The 12,740-nt window shown below is 46.1% G+C and overlaps 1 protein-coding gene across 2 annotated transcripts in view; it reads left to right on the forward strand.

Moving 5' to 3' along the window:
• Nucleotides 1-12,740, forward strand: part of IL16 (interleukin 16) — a 122,947-nt gene that overhangs the window by 66,396 nt on the left and 43,811 nt on the right. For both annotated transcript variants that reach the window (XM_061158856.1, XM_061158855.1), the window contains 4 exons: nt 470-578; nt 6,649-6,791; nt 7,710-7,820; nt 9,757-9,871. In XM_061158856.1, coding sequence (XP_061014839.1) covers nt 470-578; nt 6,649-6,791; nt 7,710-7,820; nt 9,757-9,871 — 478 coding nt within the window. The remainder of the gene's footprint in view (nt 1-469; nt 579-6,648; nt 6,792-7,709; nt 7,821-9,756; nt 9,872-12,740) is intronic.

Raw genomic sequence — 12,740 nt, forward strand, 5'->3', positions numbered from 1 at the left:
CCAGGGTCCCTGGATTCAGTAGTTGCAATGCATGGGCTTAGTTGCCTTGCAGCATGTGGGATCTTAGTTCCCCGATTAGGGATCAAACCTGCGTGCCCTGAATTGAAAGGTAGATTCTCAACCACTGGACCACCAGGGAAGTTTCCATCATTCAACATTTATTGTGTTAGTTCAAAATTTATGCAATTTCTATTCATTATTGTAATTTGTATTCTTCATAATATAAAGATACTCATTTCATATTCTTTATTAAGTGAATTATTATATCTATGAGTTAGTGGATGACAAAATGAATTACTATATCAATGAGTTAATGGATGGCAGTAATTCTAAATTCCTGCCTTCATAGAGCCTGTAATACAGAGGAAGAAACAGACCATCTGACAAGTATTTCCATGGTCAGTGTTGAGATCTCAATTTTTTTTTTCTATTCTAACTTTCTGAATAAAAAATGGAAATTGTTTTGCAGGAAACTTCTATGACTTCCTCTCGAGAAAAGTCTGGAAAACTGGACCCACAAAGTAATAACTTCCTGTTTCCCAAAGCGTGTCATCAAAGAACACGCAGCAACTCAACCAGTAAGTGTCATTGAACCATCCTCAGGAGCAGGGCTTAGATATTGCTGAATGCAGTAAGTCTCCTACATATTAACCTTTAAGTTGTGAACTGTCAAAGATGCAAATGTGTATTCCCAAGTCCAATCCTGGGAGTTAGTTCACGTGTCTGGCATACTTTGTCATGTGCATGCATCTCTACAAATGGTTGTGCTTGTGTGTCCTTTAGTGTGTAGGACTGTATAGAGGACAGTAGTATCTTAATTTCAAGCCCAGCATGTCTGGAAGCAAGTGTAAAAGCAGTAGTGATGTAGCTGGCCTACTGTACTTTTCAAGGCACTGGACCATAAGATTTAAAGTGTTTTGTTTATTTTTGGTGTTTTTTTCATGTATGTATTATTTGTGTGAAAAGTGTTGTAAACCTATTATAGTACATTGCTATTAATATGCAGCCAATTGTGTTAGTTAGGTACCTAGACCAACTTTGTTGGACTTATGAACAAATTGGACTTATGAATGCGCTCTCAGAACAGAACTCATTTGTATGTAGTCAGCTTACTGCATTGGGAATATCAGTGATGTGGGAGGCTTGGGGGAGGGTGGGTCTCTGCTCGCCCAGCCAGACTGCCCCAAGACGGTATCCGCAGCTTTTCTGGAGCATCCTTCATTGCAGGTGCATGCCCTGGTCAGCTGGAGCACCTCTGCTTTTGTTGACAGACCTTTCTGTGGGTTGGTCAACTCCTCTTCTAGGTGGATCTCAAGTTCCAAGTTGGGAAGAGCCGACACTTGAGGATAGAAGACAAGGGCTTTACTCCTGCTCTGTCATCTGACGGGCTCCTTGGTCTTAGGAAGTCTGTGGTCTCTCCCAGAGCTTCTGTCACCTCACCTGTTGCAGGATAAGAGTTGGGACTGAAAGATGTCATGATTCTTGGTTGTTGCAAATAGGATAACACTAACTCAAAATTCAGGAAAATGTGAAGAATGCAGACAAACATGAAGAAGTTAAAACCATGCCAGATCTGAATATTAGACCATCTGCATCTCCTACTTGGCAGGCAGATTCTTTACCCCTGAGCCACAGGGACGCCTTGGTAACAGCTTTCAGCTTATGCCAGCTCCAGAGTACCTCACTGGGCCTTGTTGTTTTCTTTCTTTTTTTTTTTTTTTAATATTTAATTTATTTATTTGGCTGTGCTGGGTTTTAGCAGCATCAGGCAGGATCTTCGATTTTCATTGTGGCATGCAGGATCTTTAGCTGCAGCATGTGGGATCTAGTTCCCTGACCAGGGACTGAACTCGGGACCCCTGCATTTGGAGCATGAAGTCTTAGCCACTGGGCCACCAGGGAAGTCCCTTTGTTGTTTTCTTAAACACCATCTACCGTTTGTAAATGGCCCCTTCATTCAATTTCTCAAAGTCCTAGCTCAATGTGCTTTTTGCTTCTGTCAAACCCTCACTGGTCCACATGCCTATAAACTCAGTGGAAAGAATAGTTTTCTTCACAGGTGCAGTTCAACACCCCTTCATTATTTACTTCTCTTCTTTGGAGTGCTCCTGTTCTTCTATTCAGATGACCATCATTTTGTCAGTTATTTCTAAAAAGTGTCTTGGTTAAATTCATATTTGGCTGCCGTATTTGCTAAACATACTTTTTTCAGTTTATTCTTTCTCTTTTACTTTTTTTAACATGAAGATGTTCTCATTTGATCTAATCAAATCCATCAAATTTTTCCTGTCTAATCCTAAAAGTTTCTTCCACATGTAGAGAGCTGTTAAATACTTGGTGATGTTTTCTCCCAGTCTTCTTCTCATGTACACTTATTTAATTATTACACTATGATACTTTTAAAGTGCCTCCAATTTTATCAAGATTTACAAGGTAATTATAGATATATGCTTGCACATGTTTCTTGAATCATATTTGATTACAGATTCAGGAGAGAACCACAGAGGTTAAATAATATGAAGATTATTTTGTGTTGAACCATATTGATTAAACTATTTCTACATAGTATTTTATTCTAGTTTTTAAATGATTTGCCTTCCCCCTAAATTTACTCTCTTTGTACTTTATTTTTGATGTTTGATATGAAACAAGAATCTAGATAGATTTTTTCCTTTCCCTAAGTGGCTGGTTTCAGCATCAGTCATTGGTAGTTTTTGCCCATCCTCTTATTTCATTCTTTTTGTTTACTTTGCTTATCTCTTGTAAATGATAGCACTTATATCTTGAAAGCAAATCTGGCAGTCTTTCTAAGAGAGAGGCTTAAGCCATTGACTTTAGTATTATAATTAATATTTGCTTTTACTCATATTCTTTTAGGGGTTTCCCAAGTGGTGTGAGTGGTAAAGAATCTGCCTGCCAATGCAAGAGACATAAGAGTTCAGTCCTTGGGTTGGGAAGATCCTCTGGAGGAGGGCATGGCAACTCACTCCAGTGTTTTTGCTGGGGAAATCCCATGGACAGAGGAGCCTGGCAGACTATGGTCCATGGGGTTTCGAAGAGTCTTTCTGTTTTTATGGTCATTTGTCATTTGTTTTCTGTGTTTAGTTTTTGCAGTGATTGGAAGGTTTATTTAGTTTTTTATCACCACTTCTTCATTGATTAAGTTTAATCAATCAGGTTTAATCAATTATTAATAATAATACTTGAGACTGTATATTTCCGAATTGTCTGCCTTATAGGAGATGGGGTTGTTTATCTCTAGACCCTTTCCCATTTATTTCCCCATTTCATAATTCCATGTAAACTTAAATAAAAACTCTTGTTATTATTGTTGTTCAGTTGTTCAGTCATATCTGACTCTTTGCAACCCCATGGACTGCAGCACACCAGGCTTCCCTGTCCTTCACTATCTCTTGGAGTTTGCTCAAACTTTTGTCCATTGAGTCGGTGATGCCATCCAATGATTTCATCCTCTGTCACCCTCTTCTCCTGCCTTCAATCTTTCCCAGCATCAGGGTCTTTTCCAATGACTCACTTCTTCACATCAGGTAGCCAAAGTTTTGGAGCTTCAGCTTCAGCATCAGCCCTTCCAATGAATATTCAGGATTGATTCCCTTTAGGATTGACTGGTTTGATCTCCTTCTGTCCAAGGGACCACAATTTGAAAGCATGTTATTATATAACCATCAAAACACATAGTTTCCCTGTCAAAAATTGTTTTGGCTTTTGCATTTGGATTTTATAACCCCATTTTCAGTGAACTCAGGGCTACATGTTAACTGGTTTCAACTCCCTCCCACCTCAGCCAAGGTGATAATTTTGATTTATTTCCTTGATGTTGGAACATATCCAGTAATTTTCAGAAGGGACAGGAGAGGGCTCAGACCATCAGTTGGTGCTTTGGAGAGACTGTTCTGTCCTGACTCCAAGCCTATGTCCTTGCTGATCTGAACTCACAGTGGGAGCAGGAACCTCAGAAAGCCTGGGTTGGTTTTTTTTTTTTTTTCTTTCTGCCTGGCTCAGTGAAGGTAGAAGCGGAGCTGGCGTGGCCTGTCTTACTCCCATGGTGCCGGCCAGTGGCTTTAGGTGCTTCTGTCCTATGGGCTGATCCAAGTTGGCCTCGTGTTTACTTGTCCATATTCCCTGAACCCAAGCCATGCACGGCTGCCCTTCTTGATACGGTAGTCCCCTTGCCCTGCTGAGGGCAGGAGAATGGGAGACTGGGATCCATTTCCTCATGATAAAGTAAGGATTGGACTTTTGAGTTTCCCCAAAGGACCACTGAGGGCTGGACACATCACCAGGGGAGCCTGATAAACACACAGACTCCCCCAGACCCCATCTGTGCAGGCATGGATTCAGCAGGTCTGGGTGGGGCATTGAGATTTGAGCCACTTATGATAAAACACCCAATAAACACATTGCCTGGGCTTCCTTGGTGGCTCACTGGTTAACAATCCACCTGCCAATGCAGGAGACGCAGGTTCAATCCCTGGTCTGGGAAGATCCCACATGCCTGGGGGCAACTAAGCCCATGCACCACAGCTGCTGAGCCTGTGCTCTAGAGCCCGGGAGCCGCAACTACTGAGCCCATGCGCCCCACAGTCTGTGCTCCTCAACAAGAGAAGCCCATGCACCGCAACCAGAGAGTAGCCACTGCTTGCTGTAACTAGAGAAAAGCCTTCGCAGCAACAAAGACCCAGCACGGCCAAAAATAAATAAATAAACAAAATTATATATTTTTTAAAAACATGATGCTCAGGCAGATTTAGGACCATCTATAGCTCCACTTCCCAACTCTGCCCCATGATTCTTTGTCCCCTCTTTCTGGAGCATGGTTTTCTGAACCTCTCGGCTTCCTCTCTCTCCTGGCCCCTCTGGGGGCAGTTGGTCCCTGTGCGTTGGGGAGAATCACCTCCTAGTGTGGAGAGATGCTGGGAGCAGCTGTCCTGGCAGGGGAATATTTCCCCAGCCACTCGGATCGCCAGTGAACCACAACACCTCCTTTCTCCCCCAGGCCTTCATCCCTTTCCTCCTCCTCCCTTAAGGATCTCACATCTCCAGGAAAGCCAGTTGTGTCCCATTTTCTCAGCCCACTCTGGGTAGTGGCTTCCTTTCTCCAGCCTATAAACCAATTTAAGTCTTTCCTACCCTAAGAATAAATGCAAACCAAAGCTCTGTGCCAACCTGCCTTCTTCCCTCTGAACCACCACCATCTTCCCTCTGAACCACCACCAATCTCACATCTTTCTCTTGGGGAATTTCCCACCAAAGCCACTTGTGTGGAGGGACACTGGGAAGGCCCCGCTCTTCTCTGGGTGCCTGCCGTCCAGCACAGTGGCCAGTGTTCACATCCTGCTCACTTGGAATGTGGCTTATCCAAATGGAGATGCTCAGAAGGGTAAATGATGTGTCCATTGAAAAGACTAAGCACAAAACTAAAGAAAAGATGCAAAGTACCTCATTAATAACTTTGCAGATTATTTAAATGTTGAAATGACAGAGTTTAGGTATATTGAACTAAATAAAATATATTATTAGGAACTTCCCTGGAAGTCCAGTGGTTAACACTCTGCAGTTCCTCTGCAGGAGACATGGGTTTGATCCCTGGTCAGGGAACTAGCATCCCTCAAGCTGTGAAGCATGACCAAAAAAAAAAAATTTATTAACATTAAACTCTTTCTTTTTCTTTTACTTTTAAAAATGTGGCTACTAGAAATTTTCAGATTACATATATGACTTGCATTGTATTTCAGTTGGGATGCACTGGTCTTAGACAGTGAGGAGCCATGGCAGATAATCTCTGAAGATATTTCCAGCTGGAAGCAGTAGAGTAGATTTCCTGGTTGGATAAAAGGAAGTCTGAGTTTCCCCCTAAAGGAAGAGAAGAAGATTGCCATGCATTTTCTTAGATCCCCAAGGACTCAAGAGTTGACTCTTTGTCTGCCTGTGTTAGGGATATGTGGCCTTCCCTGGTCCTGCAGTGGTAAAGAATCCACCTGCCAATGCAGGAGACCCAGGTTTGATCCCTGGGGAAGGCATGGCAACCCACTGCAGTATTCTTGTCTGGAGAATCCCATGGACAGAGGAGCCTGGTGGACTACAGTCCATGGGGTCGCAAAGAGTCAGACATGGCTGAGCACGCACTCGCGTTAGGGGTGTTTGTATGCCTGTGTGCAAATGTGTGTGTAACAGGCAGATCATCCAGGCTTCTGCCCCATCTCTTCTCTGGCCCTGCCTGTATGGGGCATCATTTCTGCTTTCCTCCTCTCTCTTGAAATGCCCCCCTCTTCACCCCTGGCAGCAGGGACTGGAGCTGACAGATCATTGTGGTTTCCTGAGCACCCAGCATCCTACTTGACACGTAGGAGAGGCCACATCAACCCTCACTGAGTTGAGCTGAGTAGAAATGGAAGCGACAGTCCCACCCTCATCCCGTGGTGCACACAGCATGGATGAAGGTAGCCAGAGTACTGGCTACTTCTTCCTCTGCCCTCCCCTATCATGTACCTGGCGACTATCCTTCAAGTTCACTCTGGCCCCCAGCTCGTGAGGGCTGGCTGTGGGCAAGGACAATGTTCTATCTCAGAGAGCTTCATTCTCTGAGAGCACAAATGATTTCTCCCTTTCTTTCCTCTCCTGGGTTAGGTGTCAATCCTTATTGCACAGGAGAGACGGATTTTCCAATGACCAAGAAGTCATCGGCTTCCACGGACAGGCAGCCTTATTCCCTCTGCAGCGGCAGGAAGTCTCTCTCTCAACAACTGGACTTTTCTGCAGCAAAGTTTGTGGTAAGAATGAAGGGTGGGGAGCCCCGAGAAGAGGGAGTGAGGGGAGGACTTCCTGAAGAAACTTCCTGGCGGTTTGATGTCCACAGGGTTACATAAGGTGAGCAGCTGGCTTGGGGGCAAAGAACAACATGAAGAATGGTCACCTGTGACCATTGCCCACGGCTGCTTCCATGTTAATAGGATCTCCTGGGCAAAGAGCACTCCACCTGTGCAGACCCTAAAGTGGGGCTTTACATGGATCCCTTTGTTTCATCTGTATAGCGACCCTAATAGGTTGTCGAGGGAAGTGGGGGCAAGTTAAGGAAGGCATGGGAGTTCACATTTTTAAAAACAATTTTTTAAAAGAGTCCTATATACTTATTTGACTGCACTGCAAGCATGTGGGGTCTTAGTTCCCTGACCAGGGATCAAACCTATGTCCCTGGCATCAGAAGGCAGATTCTTAACCACCAGCCTACCAGGGAAGTCCCACATCTTGAGGTTCCTGACCCTCTGCCTACCACCCTGTGCCTGGCCCAGATAAGGATCTCTGTAAATGTGTCTTGGATTCTGTTGAGGACATTCTTGGCCATTGGCCCCCCAGCCTCTGCTGGGGACTCTAAGTATAGGACTCACTGTCTGCGGTCTGTGATGTGTGGTCTGTGACTCAGGACTCACTCCTGTAACAAATCTTAGTGAGCATCTGGCTGCTGGTCAAAAGGGAGCCTGGGCTCAGCAAAGCTGTCTCTTGGGGCCACCAAAACAGACCCTTGCACTGGACTCCCAACCATCTGCCCTGCATTCACCACACTGCAGCCGCCATGCGGCGGACCCTCAGAAGAGCAGGCGTCAAGGTCTTCTCCGTGGGCTTTTCCCCTTCCTGAGGGAGTGAGCTGACATCCTTGGACTCATCCTCTCTCCACCTCATCCTTTTTCCAGGGCTTGTCGAGACCAACACGGTCGCTCAGCACAGCTCAGCTCGTGCAGCCCTCAGGGGGCCTGCAGGCGTCTGTCATCTCCAACATCGTGCTGATGAAGGGCCAGGCCAAGGTGAGCAAGGACTATGGCCAGGGGAGGCTTCTGGATGGACACGTGTTCCCAGGGAGCTGTCATGTCCCGGTGGGGATGGGGAGCGGTGCTGGGGATCCGGGCTTGGAACAGGAGTGTCAGATGCTGTCATGCGAGCGGGCTCAGGGAGGGGCAGGCAGGCTAGCTCTGTACAAAGCAGGTCACAGGAAGACAAATGTTCCCCAGTTTGTCCCTGGTTTGCTGTTTTTGAAAACAGTTTTACCCGATGATTCAGTTCAAATCGCTGTCATAGTCAGTTCAGGTGCTGTAACAAAAATACTATAGACTGGGTAGCTTAAACAGCATATGTTTATTTCTCATGGCTCTGGAGGCTGGGAGTCCAAGTAGAAGGTGCTGGCAGTTGACATGCATGTTGAGTACTTCTTCCATGATTTTACAGTGGCTAAGATGGTAAAGAATCTGCCTGCAATGCAAGAGACCCAGGTTTGACCCCTGGGTGGGGAAGATCCCCTAGAGGAGGGCATGGCAACCCACTCCCATGTTCTTGCCTGGAGAATCCCGTGGACAGAGGAGCCTGACGGTCTACTGTCCTTGGGTCACTGAGTCGGACACGACTGAGCAACAGAGCACGCACATAGTTGATGTACAATATTGTATGTTGCAGGTATACAACATAGTGACTCACAACTTTTAAAGATTGTATTCTATTCACAGTTATTGTAAAATAGTGGCTCTGATCCCTGGACTGTGTAATGTCTCCTTGTAGCCGACTTATTTCACACACGGTGGTTGTGTTTCTTTATCTCCTCCCCCTGTCTTGCCCCTGCCCCCTTCATGAGGGCCCCACCTTTATGGCCTAGTCACCTCTGAAAGTTTCCCCCTAATGCACTGATTTGATGGGTGGGGACACACATTCAGTCCCTGTGTCTCCCCGAATTCAGATATGCAGACTGATTTTTGCCTCACAGTCGAGAAGTACTGAAAGATAGGGAGAAAAGCAGTGGGGGTGGTGGGACAGCCCCAGTGCTCCTGGGCACGCCCCGCAGAGCATGCTGCCCCGAGTGAGGAGCTAACATGGGCACCGAAGAACTTCTGAGGCAGACGCAGCTGCTGCTGCAGAGTTCTCAGGCCAGCCCAAGTGACCAAGATGCTTAATGGAAGGGTAGCTTTCTACCCACCTCATGATTTTGGCGTGTAGTGTAAGAGAAGAGCTATTCACCACAATGGTCTTCCTAGAGGAAGGCTCCACATGTCTGAAGTCCTCCTCTCCACCCCCCCATCACTTCTATCTCTTGGGAGCTCAGCAGAGGCAAACAAGGAGACACCAGTGGGAAGAGCTAAGATGACTGTCCCTCTAGTCACAAGGGAGTCACTCTATCCAGTGCCCGATTTTCTCCAAACAGCTCCTCTTCCTGATTCGTAAATCACAATGCTCTTACCTTCTTGTGTTTTTTGTTGTTCAGTTGCTCAGTCGTGTCCAACTCTTTGTGACCCCATGGACTGTAGCACACCAGGCTTTCCTGTCCTTCATCATCTCTTGCATTTGGGCAGATGCATTTTAATACAGTTGACTTTGAGACTGTTTTTGAGATTGTCTTTTGCAGTGCTCAAAAGAAGGCAAGGACTCCCCTGATGTCCAGCAGTTAAGAGTCTGTGCTTCCAATGCAAGGGATGAGATTCAATCCCTGGTTGGGGAACTAAGATCCTATGTGTGCATGGCACAGCCTAAAAAATAAAAATTGTGTACATATAAAAAAGAAAGCAGAATGGAAAAGGACACCAACAAGTATACTGCAGTGGGTTGCCATTTGTTTTCTTAGGGGATCTCCCCCACCCAGGGATCGAATGTAAGTTTCCTGCATTGGCAGGTGGGTTCCTTTATCACTGAGCCACCGGGGAAACCCCTATGAATGGCATGGAACACGCCTCAGTCTGACCTTCTCCTCCTCTTTCCCAGGGCCTGGGCTTCAGCATTGTTGGAGGCAAGGACAGCATTTACGGCCCCATTGGAATTTACGTTAAAACCATCTTTGCAGGGGGAGCAGCAGCAGCTGATGGAAGACTACAAGAAGGTAGATCTCCCGGGCTTTACTAGGTGACGTTGGAGGAATCAAAAGAGAATCCCCAGGCTTCCAGTAGAAACTGTTTGTGTGGACCATTTTAAAGTCTTTATTGAGTTTATTACAAAATTGCTTCTGTTTTATGTTTTGGTTTCTTGGCCGTGAGGCATGTGGGATCTTAATTCCCCAACCAGGAATCGAACCCAGACCCCCTGCATTGGAAGGCAAAGTCTTAGCCACTGGACCACTAGGGAAGCCCCGGTAGAAGCTCTTGGGAATGTAACATGTGTCTCAAGCCTTCAGAATCCAGGTTGCCTGGATTCTGCAGAGTCTGCAGGCAGTGGGGTACATGGCCTTGATGGCTCTGTCATGTCTGGCCCGTTGGCTGGGTGTGTTTGCACACTCAGTCTCAGTCCTGTCACTGCCCTGGGACAGAGGACCAAGGCATCTGCTCTGCCCCTTGCATTCCTGTTGTGCCTTTGCTTTTCAAGGCTCCTCTCAGTTGCTGGCACCCCCCCTCCCATTGACATCCTGTTTCTTTTCTGTTGTCTGCCCACCTCAGCCCACAACCATGAGGAGCCAGACCCAGTGCTCTAATGAGTTGGGTGAACGTTCTCTGCGAGCCTGCCCCGTTCTGGACCCTAGGAATGCGGAGGGTTATGAGACTGGGTCCTTCTACTGAGGAGCTAATGGTCCACCCGCTGCCCTCCTTCCCCTTCTGCCCACCCTGTGCTATCAACTACCTCCCTTCAGCTTTTTCATCTCTTCTGGGGAGGGAAGCCCCTGCGAGGAAAGGGTTGAAGGGCCTGAGATGCTCCCCGAGTGCCCCTCTCTGTCTCCTTGTCCTGGAGGGTAGGGTTTTCTCCCCACCCAGTCCCACCCCACAGTCACCCACCGGTTATTGGACAAGAGGCTTGACCACAGTTCTAACTGGAAGGCAGAATTTGGGGGCAGATGGTCAGGGAGCAGACTGAAAACCCTGCAGACCTGGCACTGGGCTACAAATGGATCTTTAAAGACAAGAGACTTCACAACCTTCCTTCTCTTCCCTACCAGGCCAGTTTCTGTATACTCTGCTGGGAGCCTCACCACTTTTAATAATCCAACTTGTTCAGGGTAGGGTCTACCAACTAGAGCCTTGCAGGCCACGTCTGGGCCACTGCCTATGTTTATAAGGCTCACGAACGAAGGACAGTTTTCCTGTTTCTTCAATGGCTGAAAAAAAGTCAAAAGAGGTTTTGATGCTTTTGTGACAAATTAAATTCAAATTTCAGTCTCCATAGAAAAGCTTTACCGGGACACAGCCATACTCATTCATTGACCTCTGGTCTACAGCTGCTCTTGGGCAGCATTGAGTAGTTTCTACAGACAGCTTGTGCTTGCAAAGTTTAAAACGTTTTCTGTCTGGCTCTTTATAGAAAAAGTTTGCCAATTGTAACATTATACAGGGTTATGCATATGGATTTTATTATATGGACAGTGGGGAGTGTTGGAAGCTTTTTCTAATTTGGGAGGGACCAGCCAGGACTAGGGTTTTTTTGTTTGGTTTTTTTTAAGATGATTCAGGAAGCTGAGTGTAAGACGAAGTGGACTGGCCAGACACCAGAAACAGTAAAACCAGTTCAGAGGCTGTTTTAAGAGCCAGGCTCCCAGCTCTTCAGGGTCTTCCCTGAGGCTGTAAACTTGGGAGGAGACAGATGCTGAAGGGTGAAGCAGTGGCTTCTGTGGAGGTGGCAGATGAGGCCAGAGAACCCCTGAAGGTGTCTGATCTTAGTGAACTAGAGAACGATGATGAATTACATAGAAAAGAGGCGGAGGACTGGATAAATCACAAGCTGGAATCAAGATTGCCCAGAAAAATATCAACAACCACAGATATGCAGATGATACAACTTTAATGCCAGAAAGTGAAGAGGAACCAAAGAGCTTCTTGATGAGGGTGAAAGAGGAGAGTGAAAAAACTGGCTTAAAACTCAACATTCAAAAAACGAAGTTTGTAGCATCCGGTGCCATCACTTCATGAAAATAGATGGGGAAAAAGTGGAAACAGTGACAGATTTTATTTTCTTGGGCTCCAGAATCACTGCAGACAGTGACTGCAGCCACAAAATTAAAAGATACTTGCTCCTTAAAAGAAAAGTTATGACAAACCTAGACAGCATATTAAAAAGCAGAGACCACTTCACTGACAAAGATCCATCTAGTCAAAGCTATGGTTTTTCCAGTAGTCATGTATGGATATGAGAGTTGGACCATAAAGAAAGATGAGTCCCAAAGAACTGATGCTTTCAAACTGCGGTGCTGAAGAAGACTCTTGAGAGTCCCTTGGACTGCAAGGAGATCAAATCAATCAATCCTAAAGGAAATCAACCCTGAATATTCATTGGAAAGACTGATTCTGAAGCTGAAGCTCCAATACTTTGGCTGCCTGATGCAAAGAGCAGACTTATTGGAAAAGACCCTGCTGCTAGGAAAGATTGAGGGCAGGAGGACTGAGGGCAAGAGAGGGTGAGATGGTTGGATGGCATCACCGACTCAATGGACATGAGTTTGAGCAAACTCCGGGAGAAGGACAGGGAAGCCTGGTGTGCTGCAGTCCATGGGGTTGCAAAGAGTTGAACATGACTTAGTGACTGAACAGCAACCACAAGAAGGTGAAGGAAGAGGACCAAATGAAGATATTCAGTTTTAAACAGCAGAGTGGAGTCAGGTCTCCAGGTGACCACTAGGTGGCGCAGTCCAACAGGCGAATGAAAATTTGGGTCCCAGTTCAAGAAGGGAATTAAGCTTGTTGAATTGTTTATAGGGTCATGTGGAAAATAGCTGAAGTTATAGAGTGGATAAAGGAGGCAGGGAAGAGAGGAGAGTGAAGAGGGCTGAG

This window comes from Dama dama, chromosome 13 (assembly GCF_033118175.1).
Source record: "Dama dama isolate Ldn47 chromosome 13, ASM3311817v1, whole genome shotgun sequence".
Taxonomy (NCBI): Eukaryota; Metazoa; Chordata; class Mammalia; order Artiodactyla; family Cervidae; genus Dama; species Dama dama.